Source organism: Anolis sagrei, chromosome 1 (genome assembly GCF_037176765.1).
Source record: "Anolis sagrei isolate rAnoSag1 chromosome 1, rAnoSag1.mat, whole genome shotgun sequence".
NCBI lineage: Eukaryota > Metazoa > Chordata > Lepidosauria > Squamata > Dactyloidae > Anolis > Anolis sagrei.
Window position 1 is genome coordinate 140,434,306 of NC_090021.1, and position 23,543 is coordinate 140,457,848.

Consider the following 23,543-nt stretch of genomic DNA (forward strand, 5'->3'; position numbering starts at 1 on the left):
TAAAAAGATATGCTGGTGGATCAAGTCAGAGTAGGTTCGTTTTAATGCCTTTCCAAACTGGTACCACTATTTTGATACCACTATTTTCAATCAGCTGTGCAAGGAAAACATAGTGAGGTCATTAATAATAATGTGTTTAGTCTTCCTTTTCCCTTCACCAGGGTTGAACTGGGAAAGTGGGGTGATCCAGTAACAGTGGTTACAAAACTCTGAATTGCAGGATATTGTAAATATGCATACCATATTTTTTTTCTGTGCTCAAAGCCAACCGCTTTGGTATCAGCTCCTCTTCCAGCTCCCCCTTGAAAAGAAAAGAGCACATGGGACTAAACTTTGAACATTTTGCTGTCTCTGTAGCTGACTGAATTGTCTCATTTTAAACAAATGATGAATCAATGAGCGTACTAAGTTCTATAATCTTTCAGAGTTGAAGCACCTTTTGATGAATGCCAATGTGACTCACAGAGAGAAAAGGGAACTATTGTATAGTCCTTCAAAAATCACATAAGCACTACAGTGTTCATTTGCTGTATAAATTGGAAGAACTCTAGAAGAGAAGGTTGAAAGGCATGATAAATAGTTGAAAGGATGTCATAAGGAGAAGGGAGCAGGCTTGTTTTCTGCTGCCCTGGAGACTATTACTTGAAGCAGTGGATTCAAATTACAGGAAAGGAGATTTCACCTGAACATTAGGAAGAACTTCCTGACTGTATGAGCTGTTCAGCAGTAGAACTCTCTGCCTCAGACTGTGACAGAGACCCATTATTTGGAGGCTTCTAAACAAAAGCTGGGTGGCCATCTTCCAGAGGTGCTTTGATTGTGCTTTTTCTGCATGGCAGGGTGTTGGGATGAATGGCCTGTGGGGTCTCTTCCAACTTTATGATTCTAACTGCTCACATCCTGCTCACAAACTTACTTTCATCAAGGATGAAAACTCAAAAGGACTCCCTTATCTTCTCCACCCTGCATTGTGCTGTATTGAAGCCAACATCTTCCTCGTTAATCAGAAGAAGGCATCTGAGGTGTTTCAGTCTCCCAGGTTCTAGGCTACTGAAGTAACTGCGGCATTCATTGTGTGGGAATTTCTGTAGTGCCATGTATTGGGTTCTGTGTCTGGCCATGCCTCCTCAGCAGAATGATGACTCTTTTTTATGTGTTTTGCAGATCCTGTAGATGTCATAGATGTAGACTGGTCAAGTCTTATGCCAAAGCAGCCAAAAGAGCCAAGGGAGGCTGGAGCTGCTCTCTTAAAATTTACTCCGGGTGCTGTCATGTTGAGAGTGGGCATTTCCAAACAATTGGCTGGCCCATCACTCTTCAGCAAAATTAAGGAGACGTGCCAGAGAACATTGGAAAAACCAAAAGGTAATTTCCCATTCCTTCGACTTCCCAGCCTCTGGGCTTTCAATCTAAAAGCATTGTGTGGGGAAGAGGGGACAGCGTGGGCATATTTCCCACGTCTTTACTCTCTGTCTCATTTCATCTACCCATCCTAGATTCTATTTCTTGATCAAATGGGGCTGTTATGAACTGCTGAAATCAGTTAAGCCTCCAGTTGAGCTGTTTTTCACTGGAATGGGGAATTTGGAGGGATTTCGATAGAAATGTAACATTTCCAGCAATTTTAGAGAGAAGAGAAAAATGTTCTCAGGCTTTGAAAAAAAAAAACAACAGGGAGGAAATGTGTTAGCACCATTTATGTTTTATTCCCTTATCCCCCCTCCCCAGTTTTATTCTAGGTCAGGTGATTTCATATCAAGTCACCTGAAAAGCACCCTGAACAAAAATAAAACAAAAATAGGAAGACTGCCAAAGCAAGGTTTATAGGTGGAACTCTCCCTGTCATTTCCTTTTAGTTTACAACTGCTCCTCTGTATTACTGTATTATTACTATTATTGTTATTATTATGTTGATATTTCTCTGTTTATGAAGCCATTGAATGTTTGCTGTTGTATATTGGAATCCGCCCTGAGTTCCCCTTGATGAGATAGGGTGGAATTCTTTACCAATTTGGGGTCCAAAATTGGGGGTTGACTATTATCTTTCTTCACACTGCCTCTATATAGATGCAGAGAACCTATTTGAGCATGAATCAGGAGCCCTGAACATGGCTGCCTTGCTGCGAAAGGAGGAGCGAGCGGGTCTACTACGCAACCTGGGCCCTTGTTGCAAAGCCCTGTGCTTCAGGAGAGATTCTGCAATTCGCAGGCAGCTGGTGAAAAATGAAAAGGCAAGTGTATGTGGCATACCACTGCAACAAAGAGGTGCCTGTGTAACATTCAGCAAATCCAGGGTGACTTGGCTGTATGTTTCTTATTGACTACTTCAGTTATATAACTGCAGCATATTTCATAAACCATCTAGTCAAGCTGTTACGTGTTTTGCCCACTGAAATCTCCCCCAAACACACCTTGTAAACAGCAACACTTCTCCACTCATCCCCCTGCTTTCTAACAACACAGAAATGGCTGTGCTGTGTGTGACGTATGTGTGTTTGTGTGTGTTGTACTGCTTACTAAATAGATTGAAGGTATAGCATTGGAAATACAGGTATGTACACATTCTTCTCCTGATGCAGGATTTCAGCCACCATTTTCCTAACCTTTGTGTAACAGATGAATAAACTGATAAGACTAATTAAACCGAATATGTCGTGCAATACAATATGCATACGAACAAAGGTAAGAACACTGCAAATAGATACAGGACAAGTTTCAGCCTGAGTCTAATACAGGAAGTTGTCTTATTCTGGCTACCTCACAGAGACCCATGGTCATGTGAGGGAAATTGTTTCCTAATAAAAACTTTACATGGAATTGGGCTGATCTACAGGGTAAGTTTCTCAATAGTGGGTTAATAATATGTAGCAAGCCTGCTTGTAAAAACTGCAGGACAGAAAGATGTGATACATTCAATATACTGGTTATTGCATTGCTATAACTGACTTGTGTTTGTTCTCAAACAGGGCACAACAAAACAAACCTACACCAATCCTCCAGTAGTGGACAATGAGTTACTGCGGTTGAGTCTACGGTTGTTTAAACGGAAGACTATGCAACCAGCTTCTGGACAAGAAAAGACAGAGGACTCTAAACTCTCTCAGCCGTATATTCCAGAAATATGCATGTCCTGAGTCACCCATTTGGTCTTTTCACTGTTTGGTTGTATCAGTATCCATCTTTGTTCCTTTTAAGTAGGACAGTACTGTTCATTCTGCATTGGGACAGTTCAGTTATAATAAGCCAATTTTTTTCAAAGTTCTGGCTGGTCAAGAATAAGTAGGCATTCTCCTAGCAGGAGCAGTTAAACAAATACGGAAACTTATCTCTGTGTTCAGTTACTTTTATGTCTAATCCAGGAGCATGTAGCTTCTGGTTTCCTAACAAGCAAGAATCTGAAGCCTCAGTTTGTTCTTGGCATATGATTCCTGCTTTTTAGGGGATTAAAAAACCAAGGGTCCTTGTTTGGGTCTAACATGAAACACACCATGAACAGAATTTTCTCTCTTGATGGCACAAGGAGCCAAAATATAAGCTATTAGATAGCAAGCAGTCCCCCTTTGGGGTGAGATAGCGAGGGGTAAAAATAAAGTAAATAAATTCACATGCACTGAGATGCCTCCCTGTTCCTCCTACGCCCACATTCTGAAGTGTTCTGCTATCATTACATCGAAGATGGTCCAATGGGTGGATTGTGAGATGGAAGAGAAAGAAGGTATTTGGTAAATAAAATGTGAAGACCAGTCTGTCTGTTTTGCAGAATGTTTTAAAACATTGAGTTCTAACCATGGATCTTATTTAATAAATCACTTTTATGTAAGTGTGAAAATGTCCATTTTGGAATTATGTTTTATCACCTATTAAATTTTTAAGAAGAAAATAGTTCTGATTTTGTCCACTTTGATTTAAAAAAAAACACTGGTTAAAAACAATGGTTACATCAGTGAGGTGTTCTTCTACTCCTTGAAAAACTGTTTTTGATCTTTCTCCAATTAGCTGTGTGAGTCCCCCCTGCTGTTTTCATGCCCACAAGGATAATAGCTTGCATTACTTCAAGGGCTTTTCTCAACTTATAGAATCATAGAGTTGGAAGAGACCTCATGGGCCATCCAGTCCAACCCCCTGGCAAGAAGCAGGAATATTGCACTCAAAGCACCCCTGACAGATGGCCATCCAGCCTCTGTTTAAAAGCTCCCAAAGAGGGAGCCTCCACCACACTCCGAGGCAGAGAGTTCCACTGCTGAATGGCTCTCACAGTCAGGAAGTTCTTCCTCAGATGGAATCTCCTTTCTTGTAGTTTTAAGCCATTGTTTCGCGTCCTAGTCTCCAGGGCAGCAGAAAACAAGCTTGCTCCCTCCTGCCTGTGACTTTCTCTCACATATTTATACATGGCTATCATATCTCCTCTCAGCCTTCTCTTCTTCAGGCTAAACATTCCCAGCTCCTTAAGCCGCTCCTCATAGGGATTGTTTTCCAGACTCTTGATCATTTTGGTAATGGGATTGGAATAAACTCTAAGGGGAATCTGATATTTTACATTTTTAAAAATATTTTACATTTTATCCTACCTTTCTCTACCCCAAGGGGGACTCAATTGCCATATGTAACACACACAAACATTCAGCTTAAAACATTCAGCTTAAAATGAATGAATTAAAATTAATAATATATTAAACATTTTAAAATTACGTTCAGTATTAAAATCACGCCATCCAAAAATCGTAATCTAATGACGTAACATAGTCATTGCACATAATCGTAATCTAATGACGTAACGTAGTCATTGCACATATTCCAATTATATTATTGTATGGCACTATTCTCCAAAATTTCCAACTTTTTTCGTGGTGCCTCTTACAACAGGGGTAGAGATGATTTCATTCTGTTCTGATGCTTCAGACCAGAGTTCAGGGCTTGGATGATCCCTGAAGGTGAGGGAAATGAACATGATGAGTTTGTTTTGCTGCCATTCCCTGGTCAGAGGAAGTAACGTCTGAGCCTGAGGATGTTGCCACTGTGGGTAAAGGAGTGGGGGCTGATTTGAAGATGCAAGCATTCCTTGGGGGGATTTCTAAACTCTGTTGGGGGAGCTCCCCGAGGTCTGAAAGTGGGTGGGGGGGAGGTCTGGTATGGCAAAGATGCTGTGAGTTGGGGAAGAGGGAGATTATTTTAGAAGCTTTTGCCATTTAGAGTACTACTAGCATTTGAGTTGCTGCATTTGGATGCTGTTTCTGTCCAACTCAACCAATAGCTCATTTCTACTTGACAAAAATAGCCTAGAGAAAGTAACAAGGGTTTTTTTTAACTTTCCATTGTCAAATGATTACTTGACATCTTTCATGAGACCCTATGTTACAAAACAATTGTCTTTTCTCTATCCCCCCCCCCCCAAAAATTATGATTTTCAACTGCATATTCTAGACATCAACTTGCCTAGAGATGCTTGCACTTGCCAGAACCCATTTAGTCTAGCCAACCTGGCATTACAAAAGGATAACGCAGGGATTGGCTTCCCAAGACAAATGCTCAAGTGATTAATCTTTCCAGGTTCTCTGGATCGTATAGGGAAGCTGAGTTCTTAATCCACAGGTTGACAATACATTGCCTGACATCTTAATGTGCCCCTAATTATGGATTCATTCAATTTATGGCTGGCCTTTCTCCTTATGCTGGATCCAAGACAGCACTAAAAGCTAAGATGAAAATTACACAGCACATCAACTGCACAACTTTATTGGCAAATCACTCAAAGAGATGCAATACACATGGGGAAATCTAATTAAGATAAGTATGTATTGCTTGTAATATCTTTTCCTGGTTTGCTGCTCAAATTTGGTGGTGTGATTTGCCCCAAATTTCTTAAGGGCTAACAAATTGGCCTCTAGATTTCCTGATGTTGTATATCCTGCTCAACCTGCCTATCCTGCCGTTTACTGTACTATATGAAATTAAAGCATTTGGTTAGGAAGGCAATGTGCCAGTTCTGCGGATTAGTTGTCACAAGTATACCTGTATACATTAAGATACAGTGGCTGATGAATAGGCCAAAATCCTGTTGTTAGTCCTGACTAGACCAGAACCATTGAATCAGTGGGATTTATCGATATATTAACTCATCATTCAGCACGGAGTGTATGAACCTGGCATAGTTGGTCTAACCAACAGGATGCCACCATGATTTGTATCTTTTGTGAGGATCCTGTATATACAGATTAATTATGCATGCTGTTAATGCATTTCCAGAGTGGCTTATGGCAGTTTATGGTTACATCCCGCTTAGACTACTGCAACGCTCTCTACGTGGGGTTGCCTTTGAAGACTGCCCGGAAGCTGCAGCAAGTCCAACGCGCGGCAGCCAGATTACTAACGGGGGCTGGGTACAGGGAGCACACCACTCCGCTGTTACGCCAGCTCCACTGGCTGCCAATTAGCTTCCGAGCACAATTCAAAGTGCTGGTGTTGACCTATAAAACCCTAAACGACTCCGGCCCTGTTTACCTCTCCGAACGTATTCTCCCCTACGAACCATCAAGATTACTAAGGTCATCTGGAGAGGCCCTGCTCTCGGTCCCACCAGCCTCGCAAGCGCGCCTGGTGGGGACGAGGGACAGGGCCTTCTCGGTGGTGGCCCCGCGACTCTGGAACTCTCTCCCTCTGGAGGTCAGAACCGCCCCATCCATCCTAACATTTAGGAAACGGGTGAAGACGTGGCTGTGGAGTCAGGCCTTTGAGGAATGAGACAACACCATAGGACTCTGGGTGGAAGTTGATGTAGATCCATCTTAATAGGACGACTGACCACTGTAGTTTTATATTTAGTGTATTTTAAAGTTAATGTGTAATTTGTGATATATTTTAATGAATGTATATGTTTTTATGGCTGTAAACCGGGCTGAGTCCCTCAACGAGGTTGAGAAGCTCGGTATACAAAACTGTGAAATAAATAAATAAATAAATAAATAAATAAATTATGGTGTCTTTCTTTAAATGTGCGGCTTCAAGCTTGGAAAACACTCAAGTCTGGCAGTTTGTGTTATTGTTTATTTCTGTGAAATTAATGCCCTATTCTGTTTCACTTCTATGCTGAACATATTACACATAAAGCAGGACTAGACTCAGAGTAAGGAGACATGAAAATTGGAGTCTATATAAATAAAAATGTAATGTTCATTTGTTGGATTAACAGAACTCAAAAACCACTGGACGAATTGACGCCAAATTTGGACACAAGACACCTAACAACCCAATGTATGTCCTTCACTAAAAAAAATGATTTTGTCATTTGGGAGTTGTAGTTGCTGGGATTTATAATTCACCTACAATCAAAGAGCATTCTGAACCCCACCAACAATGGAATTGAACCAAACTTGGCACACAGTTCTCCCATGGCCAACAGAAAATACTGGAAGGGTTTGGTGGGCAGTGTCCTTTGGTTTTGGAGTTACAGTTCACCTACATCCAGAGATCACTGTGGACTCAAACAATGATGGATCTGGACCAAACTCTACAAGAATACTCAATATGTCCAAATGTGAGCACTGGTGGAGTTTGTGGAAAATAGAATCTTGACATTTTGGAGTTGTAGTTGCTGGGATTTATAGTTCACCTACAATCACAGAGCATTCTGAACCCCACCAACGATAGAATTGGGCCAAACCTCCCACACCGAACCCCTATGTTGGCCACAGCAACGCGTGGCAGGGGATGGCTAGTTTAAGATATCACAATGGCACCATACAATTAGCAAACAAATAGAAAAAACCTGGAATAATGATTGAAAAGGCGGGTTTACAGTTGAACGTTAAGAAAACAATAGGACGGCAGATGTTAAACATGATTCGACATTAGTTAGCAACAACCAAAGTCCAATTTTTATTGAAATTAAAATACCAAGCAAGTTGTATTTGTCTGGAATGTTGTACAATGCTAAGTGGAATACAGTGTGTTACACATTTCTAATAACATGTGAAGCTATTACTTTGATTCCAGTGAGTGCTTCAAAGCAAGTTGGTTTAATGAGATGCTGAGGAAGCAAAAATCCATATCTTCCTTTGTCCCGAAGTTCAAAAGTGAAGGAATACTTTATTCCAAGGTCATATGCCCAGTCATCTGAACCTCCTGGAGCCAAATCTATAGGAGAAAGCCAGGCACACACATGATCCAGGCCCTGCTGAGCAACCTTATCTTAGCTGTGGCCTATTCACAAATGAGTCTTAATGTTCTTATTGTGGCTACTGTTACATCCTTAAAGAGGCCAGCATATCTTAAAGGCACCAGCTTCCATCTGATTTTGGAATCCAAAAAGGTCAGCTTTGGTTATTAATTGGATGGGAGGAAGCCAACAAATATTAGGTGATGTAGGCTATAATCCAGAGCAGTGGTTCCCAACCTTTTTTTTGACCAGGGACCACTCTCCAACATTAGTACCAAAAGGGTTACGAACTTGTTTTTGGTCAACTTTTCTGAATCAGGTGCTGATTCAGAAAATTGGATTGGATTGACCACATCATCTCTAGGTTCTGATGCAGAACATACACCATGCAGTAGTCACCATCTGCTCGCCCACAGAAAACCATATTTAATATTTATATAATTTAATAATTATAATTTAATATTTAACAATCTAGAGCTGATGTGATGGTAGTAATATTTTGTGGGCGAACAGATGGTGACAACTGCCATCCCGACATCCTCATTGTCTTGGCACTATAAGAGGGTTTCGTGAAACCAGTCGCTTCTGTTGCCACATGATTTTGAGGCAACGGTGTAGTAATGGTGAGGCTGCGGACCACTGGTGGCCCACAGACCACAGAGGATGGAACTGGCAAAATCACCTCTATTAATTGCCTAAGAAAACCTTATGAGATTCATGAGGCCGCCACATGTCAACAGGCAACTTGATATATACTTACAGATTGTTTGTGCCCCGGGGCCTGCCAGATAGTGGTTTCGATATGTAGTTTTAATAGCACTAGCTACTTTGTTTGCCAAGAATTTCTGAAAATGAGAAAATCTGATTACTGTTTAATGTGCATTAATGTATAAGCTCTAACTGCAAATAAGAACAGTTTTCTTTACTTCAGTGTTATATAGTTTTCATGTTCTGTTGTTGTTACCTGTGCTCTTGCAAAATGCACTCTGCTTATTTATTCATCCTTGACTCAAATATAATTTTGAAAAAAAAACAAAAACACCTGAAGGAGGCCTGGCAAAGAGCAGCCCCCATTGCCCTCTTTATTGATTCCCTCAAGTAAGCGGCCGATTTTGCCCATAAACATCCCGGTTGTGCCTTCTAGGTCTGCGCTGAGCAGTTTTACCCTATTCCTGCCTCCTATGTAAGACACATAGAGACCTTTTTACAAAGGTAGTAGGATACTTACCAGCTCATCGTGATCTTTACTGTTATTTCTAGTATACGAATATGGAAACAGAACCATCTGGGAGTAAGAGTGCATTGTTATATATGCCTTAATATGATCCTTGTGCTTTCTGAGAAAATTAGCTACAGCTTTTACTTCTGGTTCAGACTCAGGGTAAGGTCCACAGTACGTGTTTTCACATGCATCATTAGATGCACCTATACCTTTATTTAAAAAAGAAAAAAAATAGTTACCGTAAATGGTTAGATCTAGTGAACTGCAAAGTTATGAACATTTTTCATTCTAGAGCCTCAGTATTAGAAGCTGAAGCAAATACTCATAAGTGGAAGGCATATTATTGCTTACTGGTGTGGTACTGAGAAATATGACCACCTTCTATCTAAGGTTTTCAAATTTTGAGGCACTGTGCCTTTAATTGTGTATGTGAACCCATAAACATCCACACAGGATTTCCAGAATGGATCCTAACATTTCCATCTGAATTTCTTCTTGGTACTTCAGCAAAATGGCTCTCTAGTTATGGTTGAAATAGAGATAGGAGGAGTAACCTTGCTTTCAGACTGAAAACTTTGAAAGATTTAGATTTCACTTCTGGTCTAAGATTAAGGGTTACCAATTGTTTTTCCGACATACACCAATAACCTTTATGTGTTTTACTTGACCTTTCCTCCTTTGCAGAGCTAAGATAGAATTGAGCTTTTGGGAAATCTGGGTTTCTTTTCATATCTGGGATTTTTTGTATGCCTGCGCAAACATTGCTATACTTGCTTTTGCTGAAGACACATCACTAAATCATTTGGAAGTTGGACATACACACACCTGCACATTCAAATATAATGTGGACTTTTTTTATAGAAATGCTTACAAAGCAGATCTTTCTAGAGACATAAATCACACTGAGATCCATGACATTTACGATTAGACAAGGGAGTATATAAGCACTCCCCAAATTACAAACTTTGGACTTACGAACCCCTCAGGAGGGAAATTCACTATTGGAAGAGTTACCATGGGGAAAAGGTGTCTCCACTGAAGCTTTATCACTAATCTTTGTTTACACGAGCCAATTTTTTCAAAATCCAATTCTCAGAGGGACATAAAGTGAGGTAAAATATTCTGAATGGGCACAGACAGTGAAACAAACACCACAGGGTGTTGACTCTTCCCTATGCTATTCAACGCTCTCTCTCTCTCTCTCTCTATCTATCTATCTATCTAAAATATAAAACAATTATGAGGTCATCAGTTCACTTATGTCAGGGGTTCCTAAACTAAGGCCCGGGGGCCGGATACGGCCCTTCAAGGTCATTTACCCGGCCCTTGCTCAGGGTCAACCTAAGTGAAACAATTTGATAGCAACAACAACAATCCTTTCTCATCAGCCAAAAGCAGGCCGACACTTCCCATTGAAATACTAATAAGTTTATATTTGTTAAAATTGTTCTTCATTTTAATTATTGTATTGTTTTAAAGTGTTTTTGCACTACAAATAAGATATGTGCAGTGTGCATCATGCTTTTTTTCAAATTATAATCCGGCCCTCCAAAAGTTTGAGAGACTGTGACCTGGCCCTCTGTTTAAAAAGTTCGAAGGCCCCTGACTTATGTGATTGTAACTGACTAGCAGGAAGCCAGCTAACAAATACATAACGTAATCTTACCACACCACCCTGCATCAAAATTTCTGTTTAAATCTGTCCCGATGCATCTGTTGCTGCCATGTATTGACCGGTTTTTCCTCCACATTCGGTCCTGTACGTGTACACACACATTTCATTACAATCTTGAGGTTATCACCAGTGTTTACTTTTGAAAACCAAACTTTTAATTCGAAATCACATATCTGAATAGGCTATGTAGTTCAGGATGCAGTTGGCCATCTATACCCATGGATTCTGCATGAAAATATTTACAAAGAATCCAAAAGCCATTGTATATAAGGAATGCCAATTTACTATGTCATTCTTTCGAACATGACTCGAGCATCCACTGATTTTGGTATCCACCAGGGTTTCTGGATTCAAGTCCTGGCAGATACTGAGGGTCCACTGTATTTCTACAACACCTTGAGCAACTTACGCAATCAAAAAATTCAGTTGCAGCTGAATGAAAGCCAACTTTTAAATAAAACAGTTTTCTGGACTGTCCTAAACCAGATGAACCAGCTGGTTTGCTCTGACATTGACTTGAATGCTTCCCAGATGTGGGAGTAGTTCTGTAATGCCTTCCATGAAACAATGCCTTTGAGAATAGCCCTAGTGAAGGCAGCCACAACATAACATTATATATTAGCCTATTATTTATTTAAAACATTTATATCCCGTCATTCTCGACCTCTGCAAAGGGACTCAGAACGGCTTCCAAACAAGCAACAATTCAATGCCAAAACATAATATAAAACACATAATAAATATATCTACAAAATTAAAATAATTTTAAATATACATTAAGAACCCACTCACCAGATTAAAATCACTAGAATTAAAATCGTCATGCAAAGCAGTCCAAGTCCAGTCCAATAAATCTTGTCTTTCCCAGTAAACAAACGATTCTGTGAACGCCTGATCCCATAACCAGAATTTAATTGTCTTCCGGAAGATCAGTAAGGAGGGGGCAGGTCTAACCTCATTGAGGAGGCAGTTCCACAGCCTAGGGGCCACCTCGGAGAAGGCCCTGTCTCTCGTCCCCAGCAAATGTGACTTCGATGGCAGTGGGACCGAGAGCAGGGCTAAAGGGAAGGATTTCAGTGCCTCCCAATCATAGAAGTTCTATTTCATTCAGAGGGCTCTTTTCTCTCTGTTGAGCTTGGCTGCCACCATTTTCTTAGTCTTTGTATTCATTTTATGTAATGGTAAATAGTCCCCCCCCCCATATTTCATTTACATGTATATAAATTGTATACATTGATTGTACATGTTTCCTTGCACTTAACTCCTTGCACTTAAATCTGCACTGGATTGTGTCATGAAGTTCAAAGCCCTATAGTGAAATGGGGGGAAATGACAAAATAAGGCTCAGTTTGAACTTCGTGTAAGTGATGTTCTACTGTAGGCAATTAGCCTGCATTTTGTAGATTGAGACGACATTCCAAAGCACAACGAAATGTGCCAATGCCTTTCAAGTATGCTTTTGACTTGAATGATAACTTTAATTAGATAGCTACAGGAAGTGGAACTGGTAGAAGCTTAAGATCTTTTGCAAGAGGGCTTTATCATTGAGATTCCCCGGATCAAATTGGATACAACAGCTGGAAGGCTTGCACTTACTGTAGTCCACGTGTACTCATAGCCATCCACATTCATTACTGGCAAGATATAGAAGTCAAGGTGCTGAAGAAGCCCTGCCAGCACGGAATCCCTGCTTAGCGACTGGGTTGCCTACACAGAATGCAAAAACAAGATTTAATGGAAAGTATCTCATGAAGAGAACCATGGTTTCTTCTTGTTGCTACTTGCTCTTATTTCAGCTTTGATTTATGTGGATGTTATGTGACATATTTCAATGGGCTCTACCTCTTGAAGTCCTTTGCATGTATTGACCAGGCCTGTTAAATATGAACATGGGCAACATTCCCCCTGGCCTCATCAATAACAACTTTTGGGGAAGGTCACAGTGGAACACTCAGTGGCACAGTGGGTTAAACCGCTGAGCTGTTGAGCTTGTTGACCGAAAGGTCGGTGGTTGAATCCAAGGAGTGGCATGAGCTCCCGCTGTTAGGCCCGCTTCTGCCAATCTAGCAGTTTGAAAACTTGCAAATGTGCAGTAGGTACTGCTCAGGCAGGAAGGTAACAGCGCTCCATGTAGTCATGCTGGCCACATGACCTAGGAGGTGTCTACGGACAACGCCAGCTCTATGGCTTAGAAATGAAGATGAGCACCACTCCCCTGAGTCAGACATGACTGGACTTGATGTCAGGGGAACACCTTTATCTTTACCACAGTGTATTCCCCTCCCATTACTTTGGTTCAAAGTCTGATATCAGCAATTGGCTGCTCTTTCAGTAGTCTCAAAGTGCATATGCTATCCTATGCTCTCTCCTACTGATCACTGTACAGGCAGTCCCCAAGTTATGAACAAGACAGGGCCTGTAAATTTGTCCTTAAGGAGAATTTGTATGTAAGTCAGAACAGGTCAATTTTTAAAGTGTAACTCCAGCCATATATATATATATATATATATATATATATATATATATATATATATTTCACCACACTTTCTGTCCCTGTGATAATTGGATTTTGAAAAATTTGGCTTGTGTGGAAACAAGGATTGGTGATAAAGCTTCAGTGGAGACCCCCTTTTCCCATGATAACTGTTCCAGGCGTGAATTTACCTTTTGAGGGGTAGATTTCTCTCACTTCCAGTTGTTTCACCCCGCTTCTTAACTATGAGTAATTTGTGAGTCATATGTTTTTAGGGCTGCGGTAGCACAGCAGTTTAAAGCCGCTAGCTGCAGGAAAGACTGCGGACTGGAGGGTCAACAGTTCAAGCTGCGATTCAGGGTGAGCACTCCAATTTCAGTCCTAGCTCTCTGCCTACCTAGCAGTTTGAAAGCATGTAATATGAGTAGATCAATGGGTAGCGCCTCTGTTGGGAAGGTAAAAGGGTGCCCCATGCAGACACGCCGGTAAAGATCGGAGAAGGCTACAGCCAGCTGGGTCCTTCAGCATAGAACAATAAAACAACAGCACCTCCACATCACCCCCCAGATGCCGGAAATGGAAAAAAGAGGAAGACTTTTACCTTATTTGTGTATTATATGTCATTGTTGGTGTTAAAAGGCATTTTTGCCTTTTATGTACTGTAATCCACTCTGAGTCCCACAGGGGAGATAAAGCAGAATGTAAATAAAGTGTATTATTATTAACTTGAGGAATGCCTGTATTGTCATCGAGAAACTTGCAGACAGAAAATCCATACTAATATATTTTCCTGGTTTGAGGTCAAGCCAATTAGTTTGTCATTTACTGGATCTATGTTTTTGCTTTAAAAAAAAGAAGAGAAAGACAATGTTTGTCCTTGCTGATTCTCAACATTTCTCAAATATTATGGCAAGTGGTTTAGAGGGTACATCAACAAATTCCTTCAGTACTTTGGGATGCAGTTCATTTGGCTTGGCAGATCTGTTAGATAAGTGATCCCTGACTACCTCCCTCTCATTTCTTATATACACATTTATTTTGAAAATATGTCACCTACTTACATGTCCTATGAACCAAAGACAAAAAGCAGGAGAAATCCATTCCCGAGCATGGATACCACAGTCTATCCAAATTGCATTTTTCTGTGTCCCATTTCCATTTGAAAGCTAAAAGAAGAATGTAAACAGAAATCTTAGTTGCACAGTGGGAATATACAATCTCTTTAGTTTGGCTGGACATATCCTTGTCGTATGTCTCCGGGGGTGGGGGTGGGTGGGTGGGGGGTGTTCTCAAAGTAATGCTAGGATCCTTGGCCATACCTTTTTTTCTTTGAATACATTTCTGAATACTTTCCTGTAAATTGTTATTCACAAAAAGGCATTACTTCATGTGTCTTGCAATAGTTAACACAGATCAGCATTATCATTATACTAAAACAAAATGTGCACCATGTAGCATCCTACATACTCATATGTAGGATTAGAAATTTTAGTAACAAAATCAAACCCAAAAAAAATTAAGTCAACAAAGCCATAGGCCGTTATGGCCTTGAGCCTTAATTCTTATTTTTTTAAAGGAACTTTCTCATTCTCTTGAGTAGAGTAGTTAAAGCCAAGAGCTTGGAGCCCTTCCACACAGCCATATAACCCAGAATATCATGGCAGAAAATCCCACAATATTTGCTTTGAACTGGGTTATTTGAGTCCACACTGCCAAGTCAAAGTAGATAATATGGGATTTTATTCAGCTGTATGGAAGGTGTTCAAATCTGTTCCAAGAGGAACCCTGGCTCTCTAAGGTGGCACTGGTGCTTTCCCCTCACCGCAGAGTGACCCTCAACCTATCTATGGATCATATCAAAATTCATAATTTTGGGCACAAAACTTGCCCTCAATTTATATTTGAGGTTGATTTATCTATGCGTATATATAGTTGATTCCACCCCCATTTCCACCACAATTACAATAATGTTGAGGGATGGGATTTGCCGTGCAATTGCACTTGAACCTCATGATGTGATGAGGTTAACAAATAACATCAAGATGTCTGAATACAATGTTATTAGAAACTTATACCTTCAAAATATAAAGTGACCTTTTTTCATAGGATGCGCCAATGGAGATTTTTTGGATGATATTGGGATGTTGTGCAGCTATTTCTTCCATCCAGGAATATATCTAAAGTAACAAAACCATTTTGTTAGCAATTATTCTTTCAATTGATGGGTCTTTTATCTTTTTTATTATAACAGTCATATTCCAGATTTGTTACCCTTTGAAACTCTAGGTGGCATACATGTGGTTACCAAAATATCTTTCATCAAAGTACAGATCAGATCCAAGACTATCTTACTTTTGGAAATGTGGATACAACATGTGCCCGGGACCATTCCCTGGGAACACAAATTCACATTTTCATATTGTGATAAACAATGACCTTGGAGCAGGGAACGATTACAGTACGTAACACAATTTTTTGTTCCTGGATTATAAATGTCATTTCCAAATTGGTTCTATGATAAAAATATGGAAAAACATTATTAAACTAAGTTTTTTCAGGACATCCTGCAGCACATTTTGCTATAATTTTTAATACGTATCTAATGGAGTCTCAATCAATTCAGCCTATTCTGTGGCAACCACAAAAATGAAGTTTCTGGAGTATAACAACTACTTTCAAAGTAAGTACTTCACAATTAAACAGGAGATAACACTTTCAAATCAGGAACAGATTTTTGTTTTTCAAATTTTGTCACATAGTGTTATGTTACGGTGCTTATTATTCAGGACACCAATCAGTAGTGTCCTGTAGAGTCCCTCTACGGAGGTAGAGAAGATTGGGATATAAAAGTTTTAAATAAATAAATAAATAATCAGGACTTTATTATATTAGGCCTTTGTTTGTAGCTCATTACCTTATGCGTTATTGATGCACAATGCATTATTGATGTATTGGTTTAATATTTTTCAGTATCTGTTTTCAGAGATTAGAAGCTCTTGAACCTCTTCCTCCAAATGGTACTCGCAAGACTTATCAGAGCTACAGCTGACTTCCCATCCTGCCCCAAAACTGATCTTACCTTCGTCTTAATCTGTAATCCAAGCTGCACCAGAAACGTGTAGCTTCCCTTCACAAGCTAAACAGCATTCTGGGAATCTTCCTGGAAGCATTCTTGGAATTAAGTGAGTGCTTTAGTCACTAAAGTGACATAGGAACAGGGCACAACTGGAGATACCCCCGTTTTCTTGTTACAATTCTAATCTTTGTGTTTGTATTCTCTTCAAATTATAAATTTCTGCAATCCAATGAGGGTTGGGACTTCTCTTGTCAGATGGATAGAGAACCTACTCCAGGTTTTAACCCAGGTCTTAAAGGAGCTCACCAAGGTGCTTGAACTTGGTCCTCACTAGGTTCAGCACCTGGGAGAGCTCCTTTAAAGATAGCCCTAACCTGGAAGGGATTCACACACACACACACACACACACACACACACACACACACTGACATGTGGGCTACTAGCCACCACTGATGTTATTCTTAAATGATATACAACATAAAGTTCTTAAATGATATACTGTACAACATAAAATGGGTCATTAAAAGAGCAGTGGTTATTTCTTGGAAACTAGATCACTCATAGAATGACAGACTCATCAAGTTGGAAGAGGCCACAAGGACCATCCTGATAGATAAGAAGACATTCAAAGCAAAGCTTACCCTCAAGAATTGATGTCTGCTGTATCAAGTTATGTATTTGGTTTTCCCGCACTTTCATCCCATGCCCTAGTTCATGAGCTACAACTTGCACTATCCTATTCCCTTGTTCCTGTTTACAGTTGGCCATGTTTTACTACAGTTTTCTCCACTGGTTATTGGGCAATGATTTCCGCTTATATTATTGTTTTAGATGCTATTGGTTTTATCTTTTCAGGGCAGGGTGGAAGATTAAAATGAATAATAGCCACATCTTACCACTTTTAGAGAATGGTACTGTTCGTAAAATGACGCAGAACTGCGGGGGGAGACAGTGTCATTGGCAGTTTGGGTCTCAATGATTTTGTGAACATTCTCCAGTGATACTCTGAAAAAAAAGGAAATCATTTAGAACTCAATCACAATAGCTAATATTTGGTAAAGCTTTAAAAGTGTATGACAGGAAATAATCATACCTGTAAAGGATGCCAGATCTGTTAAGCGCAGCTTTCACATCGTCTACATCAGACATGTTGACGTAGAAATGTACCTCTTTGTTTTTCATTATGTTTCTAGGTGAGTCAGGTTGCCAAAGCACAACCTATTACATTAAAAAAAAATTCAAATAACATTAAAATAAAACTAGGTTCATTTATTTATTTGTTGGATTCCTACCCTGACTTTCTTACAGTGAATATCTCACAAGGTGACAAAAGCAAACAATGGTAAAATCAAATATAACATAATTTAAAAGTAAGACAAATTAATCATCAGGATATTTTGGGAGATGAAGTCCAAAACACCTGGAGGACTGAAGTTTGCCCATGCCTGGGATAGATGAATCATGATTGGCTCCTCTCTCAAAATTACATTTTTTAACATATTTAACACGTAACTGTGCTCATAAGATAGGGAGTGAAAGACATTTCATCTCAAGAATTCAAAACAATGGCCAGAATTAACAAATGCAGTTACAAATGTGTAACTGTGTATTATGCTTTTGTGAGTGTTTCATATTCAAAGTCCCTACATATTCCCTAGCTTGGGAGTTATGGGGACCAACAAAAAACCCTTATCTTCACTTATTGGGCAGAAGCGATCAATGGGATTTGTTAACTAGGAAGCAGTGAACTAATTCTGTCACTCTCCAGCATGTGAGTGATAACCAAAGCGAGGTGACTTGTGTTAGGGATCGGTCTTCTCCATCTCACCAGAGATTGCTCACATGATGGGATGGGACTTCCTTATCAGTGGGGAACAGACTCTTGATACTTGCAGCAGCTGCTGTCTGAGAGGTGGAGATTTGGAGGATTGGAGCAGAAGAACACTACGGGACTACAGTGGTTAGGGTTACTTGTAAATGCCTCATGAATTTCAATCAATTATGGACAACACAATTTAAGGGAGATGTTGACAAACTGGAATGTGTCCAGAGGAGGGCAACTAAAATGATCAAGTGTCTGGAGAATAAGCCCTATGAGGAGTGGCTTAAAGAGCTGGGCATGTTTAGCCTGCAGAAGAGAAGTCTGAGAGGAGACATGATGAGGGCCATGGATAAAGATGTGAGGGGATGTCATAGGGAGCAGGCATGTAGCGGGGGGGGGGCTTGTGGGCTGCAGCCCTCGCCGAAATTCTCATGGTAGTCCGTGAGAAGGCCTTACTGGTGCATTATTTAAACTGTTATGTTTATTCATATCATGATCTGATCACCATACTCAATATATCCCATATGCATAGGGGTATTGGGGTAACAATACAAAAGGTTTGCTAGAGTAGACCCTCCTTCACTCAGACTCAGCCCCCCCCCCCTCCCGGAATCAAAATCCTGGCTGCGGGCCTGGGGAGGAGGGAGCAGGTTTTTTTTTCCTGCTGCCCTGGAGACTAGGACGTGGAACAATGGCTTCAAACCACAAGAAAGGAGATTCCACCTGAACATTAGGAAGAACTTCCTGATTGTGAGAGCCGTTCAGCAGTGGAACTCTTTGCCCCAAACTGTGGTGGAGGCTCCTTCTTTGGAGGCTTTTGACAGAGGCTGAATGGCCATCTGTTAGGAGTGCTTTGAATGCATTTTTCCTGCCTCTTGGCAGGGGGTTGGATTGGATGGCCCTCGAGATGTCTTCCAACTCTATGATTCTATATGATCCCCCAAATTTCAGCTTCCTGAGTTCTTAAACTGGCAAAAGCGACTGGGATCCTAATTGACCCAACAAATGTATTGATTTTGTGAGGATTACAATTTGGGTTATATAAACATAAAGTAATTTTTGTGTATCACACTATGCCTCTGAAGACCAGGATACTCCTTAGCCTTGAAAACCTAATAGACAAAACTGGGTAAGTCACAATCTCTCACCCTCACAAGAAGACAATGGCAAACCTCCTCTGAGCTTATTGTCACCATACGTTGGAAGCGATATGAAGGCACATAACAATAGCAACAACTAGGAACATCAGTTATTTCTCAAATAAAGTAATATTTGTTCCCACTGATATATTTGCTATAGAAACATACCTTAGTTACCGCATGCTAAGTTAACCTACAAAAATAGCTTGTAGAGGCCACCAGAATTACCCACAACTCTTAAAATCCAAGCCCTGTTACAGGTTGAGTATATCTTATCCAAAACGCTTGTGACCAGAAGTGTTTAGAAATTTGGAAATACTTTTTTGATTTTGTATTACTGGTACCTGGGTTTGCACATACATACATAATAGGAAATTTTTTGAGCTAGGACCCAAGTCTAAACATAAAATTCATTATGCACAAAGCAATGTAATTGTATGTATACAATTTGTCCATGAAACAAAGTTTATATATATTGAAAACAAAGGTGTTACTATCTCAGTTATCCACTTGGAAAATTTCAGATTTTGAAGCATTTTTGGATTTTGGTATTCTGGATAGGAAATGCTCAACCTGTGTTTGCATAGCATTTGAGAAGGTTACAATTGCAGTCGTTTGCTAGAAGTGGTTACCTGGAAAGAAGTGGTCAAATTCTGGAGAATTTCAACTTGCCTACTAGAATGTGGAAGGGCCCATAGTACCTGGTCACTGGAAAAGAGAGGCGAGTTAGAAGAAGGAATAGTTGATAGAACAATCACATTTTGCTACCAAAAGCATTCAATGGGAAAAAAACCACAGAGATTATTATTCTGAATGGTGGAATGGACATCTAGAGTTTTAGTATTCTTTGCAACCGGATATGCTGAGGGAGTTTCTCATCCCAAACCATGATATGGTTTATTTATCATGTCAGAAGCAAATTGACAGTACAGTTGTAATGCATTTAAAGTCACAAACAAAGTTTAAGAACTTGGCATCATACTAAATGTCCTTTCACTAGTAGCTGGCCACTTGGAGTGCCTCTGATGGCACTGTGAGAAGTTCCTCCATTGTGCATGTGGGAGGGCTCAGACTGCATTGTAGTAGGTGGTCTGTGGTTTGTTTTTCTCCACACTCGCATGGACTCCACTTTGTGGCCCCGTTTCTTAAGGTTGGCTCTATTTACAGTATTTATATTCCGCCCTTCTCACCCCGCAGGGGACTCAAGGCGGATTACAATGCACATATACATGACAAACATTCAGTGCCATTTAGACATGCAACATACATAGACAGACACAGAGGCATTTATCATTCCAGCTTTTCTGACTTCATGAGGCTCTGCGTCTCGTGGTGCCAGAATGCAACCTGTTCAGCACCTTCCAAGTCACCCAGTCTTCTGTGTGCCCAGGAGGGAATTTCTCATTTGGTCTCAGCCACTGGTTGAGGTTCTGGGTTTGAGCCTGCCACTTTTGGACTCTCGCTTGTTGAGGTGTTCCTGTGAGTATCTTTGTAGATCTTAGGAAGCTGTTTCTTGATTTAAGACATTGGCGTGCTGGTTGATATCCAAACAGAGAGTGGGCCGGAGATGTCACTGCCTTGGTCTTTTCATTATTGGCTGTTACTCCCTGATGGGTGTCAGGTAGTGCAATATCGACTAAACAATATAATTTCTCCAGTGGTGTTGGGCATAGACATCCTGTGATAATGTAGCGTGTCTCATTAAGAGCTACATCCACTATTTCAATATGGTGAGATGCGTATACAGCAGCAGAGTGCCAAAGGGCAAGGGCCGATGTCTTCACTGTATCTGGTTGTGATCCCCAGGTTGTGCCAGTCAGGTTTTGTATAGTATTACAGTATTTCTAGCGCCCAGTTTTTGCTTGGTATTCAGGCAGTTCTTCTTGTAAGTCAGAGCGCGGTCCAGAGTAAGTCCCAGGTATTTTGGTGTGCAGCAATGCTGCAGTGGGATTCCTTCCCAGGTAATGAGATGTTGAAGATGTTGCAATTAATAGAAATGGATAAATTAACAGCTTTGCTGAAGAACGGGACATTAGATACATTCTCAAAATTAATTGAATGAATTGAGTACGGAATATAAGAGTATTGAAGGTATTGATGTATTGATGTATTCTAAGAAAACCAATAAAAATAGATTTTTAAAAAATAGATACATTGTCAATATTTATGTGAGAGAGACTAAAAACATGATGGGCAGGTTTAGAGATATAAGTTGATGGAATTACAATGGCATAAAATAGAAAAAGACAAGTAGCGGTAAATAATTCATTGTGTCGTAGGTGGAATAATAAGGTAAATTATATGGAGACCAATGATAGGAAAGCGGGAGTTTATTTCAAATGATTTATGTGTGTATGTTTGCATTAGTGTTTCTCTTTGTTTAAACAAGCATGCTTATTCTCTCTCTTGTAAATCGAGCCTCTCCTTATCTCACAGGAAGTAATCACAACTACTCTGTTATTGGGCAATTATTGCAAAACACAATTCTATACCAGGAAGAAGAGGCCTAAAAACAGAAGGTGATGCAATCTTAAAGGTACCGGATTTACAATAAAATTTACTTTCTTGAGTGTAAAATCCTCTGAAGTTAGTTTATGCTGTTACGAACTAAGTAACTCCTAGTGAACAGAACGGAATTTAACTTTGAACTAACCAAGTACTGGACTGCATTGCAATCCTATAATACTAAAATTTTCAAATGCACAAAGTAGTGCATTTGTTCTATGGATGGCTCAATCTGTATTCATAGTATACATTTTCCCTAAGTATTCTACAAGATTTCATACCGGGGTGTTTTTATTTTTGAAGCCTGGCAATGACCTGTCAACATACTGTTCTCAAACTGAATGTTAGAAAGCACCAAAAACATTAACTATTTGCTTTCTCTCATATGCATTTATGTTTCTTTTTTCTTAGTATAGATGCCATTATTTTAGTACATCCCTGTGAAGTTTTCCCCCCGTTATGGTACAATAGAGTCTCGCTTATCCAACATAAACAGGCCAGCAGAACGTTGGATAACCAAAAATATTGGATAATAAGGAGGGATTAAGGAAAAGCTATTAAATGTCAAATTACATTATGATTTCACACATTAAGCATCAAAACATCATGTTTTGCAACAAATTGACAGAAAAAACAGTTCAATATACTGTAACATTATGTAGTAATTATTGTATTTACAAATTTAGCACCGAAACATTGCAATGTATTGAAACAGCTGTGGATCCGTGCCGGAGCCAGACTGCATTGGATAATACAGAACGTTGGATGAGCAAAGGTTGGATAAGCGAGACTCTACTGTAAATGGAGTTCTGTATTTACTCACATCAGGATGAGCACGACTCTCTTCAAAAGGCTTAAGTACAGGATTGGCCCGTTAGTTTCAAGGTGCTAGGTTCTCAACCTGGGGTCCCCTGATGGTTTTGGCCTTCAACTCCCAGAAATCCTAACAGCTGGTAAACTGGCTGGGATTTCTGGGAGTTGTAGGCCAAAAACATCTGGGGACCCAGGTTGAGAACCACTGTATATTGGAAGGAACCCAATTGCTCTGTGATTTGATATACTTGTTGTTAGGAATAATATCTCAGAATTAGGGTTTTCCCAATATACATTCAGCAACATATTCTACACAGCTATACATTCTGCTTTAAAAGCATTGACGTTAATCTGCTATAATTCACGTGTTCAGTTATTCCGGATTATGATTTTACTCTCTGCAGATATTTCCCACCTTTCACAAGAAAAATACATACATACCTTTTGAGTGATGAGACACACTTCATTTGACAGATGACAAATGCTATGCCAAATAAAAGGAAGACCTTCATAGCAGCCATTTCCGATGAAACCAAGTAAAGCAGTGAAGGTTCAGGACCTACATTGTTGATTTTCTAAAGTCTCTATTGAAAGAGTGGTTAAAATTTAATGCACTTTGTCATTCTGTGGCAAAGACAGAATGATTCCACTGAATTCCCAAAATGT

General features: G+C 40.0%; 3 protein-coding genes across 4 annotated transcripts in view; 2 read left to right on the plus strand and 1 right to left on the minus strand.

Moving 5' to 3' along the window:
• The window catches only part of ZC3H13 (zinc finger CCCH-type containing 13), a 39,368-nt gene extending 35,486 nt beyond the window's left edge, over nucleotides 1–3,882 (plus strand). For both annotated transcript variants that reach the window (XM_060786470.2, XM_060786480.2), the window contains exons 18-20: nucleotides 1,165–1,365; nucleotides 2,068–2,231; nucleotides 2,967–3,882. In XM_060786470.2, the coding sequence (XP_060642453.2) occupies nucleotides 1,165–1,365; nucleotides 2,068–2,231; nucleotides 2,967–3,134 (533 nt within the window). In that variant the 3' untranslated portion in view covers nucleotides 3,135–3,882. The remainder of the gene's footprint in view (nucleotides 1–1,164; nucleotides 1,366–2,067; nucleotides 2,232–2,966) is intronic.
• Nucleotides 3,883–7,827: 3,945 nt separating this feature from the next.
• On the minus strand, nucleotides 7,828–23,499 carry CPB2 (carboxypeptidase B2). Its single transcript, XM_060786458.2, has 11 exons — nucleotides 23,319–23,499; nucleotides 20,192–20,267; nucleotides 17,692–17,816; nucleotides 17,495–17,603; nucleotides 15,598–15,699; nucleotides 14,584–14,688; nucleotides 12,646–12,756; nucleotides 11,041–11,131; nucleotides 9,381–9,583; nucleotides 8,913–8,997; nucleotides 7,828–8,130 (listed from the first exon to the last, which is right to left on the minus strand). Exons 1-11 carry the CDS (start codon nucleotides 23,396–23,398, stop codon nucleotides 7,946–7,948), a joined length of 1,272 nt encoding a protein of 423 aa, XP_060642441.2. The 5' UTR covers nucleotides 23,399–23,499; the 3' UTR covers nucleotides 7,828–7,945.
• The window catches only part of SLC23A1 (solute carrier family 23 member 1), a 46,947-nt gene continuing 45,426 nt past the window's right edge, over nucleotides 22,023–23,543 (plus strand). The window contains exon 1 of the mRNA XM_060786444.2: nucleotides 22,023–22,095. The gene's annotated coding sequence lies outside the window, so the exon portion shown is untranslated. The remainder of the gene's footprint in view (nucleotides 22,096–23,543) is intronic.

Excerpts from the sequence above, each read along its gene's own strand:
- CPB2 (XM_060786458.2), bottom strand. The coding sequence starts at position 23,398 with ATGGCTGCTATGAAGGTCTTCCTTTTATTTGGCATAGCATTTGTCATC. Across the intron at positions 14,689-15,597 it reads GGTCACTTTATATTTTGAAG|CTTTCAAATGGAAATGGGAC; the intron begins GTATAAGTTTCT and ends TTCTTCTTTTAG. Across the intron at positions 11,132-12,645 it reads ATGAGTACACGTGGACTACA|GACCGAATGTGGAGGAAAAA; the intron begins GTAAGTGCAAGC and ends GTACACGTACAG.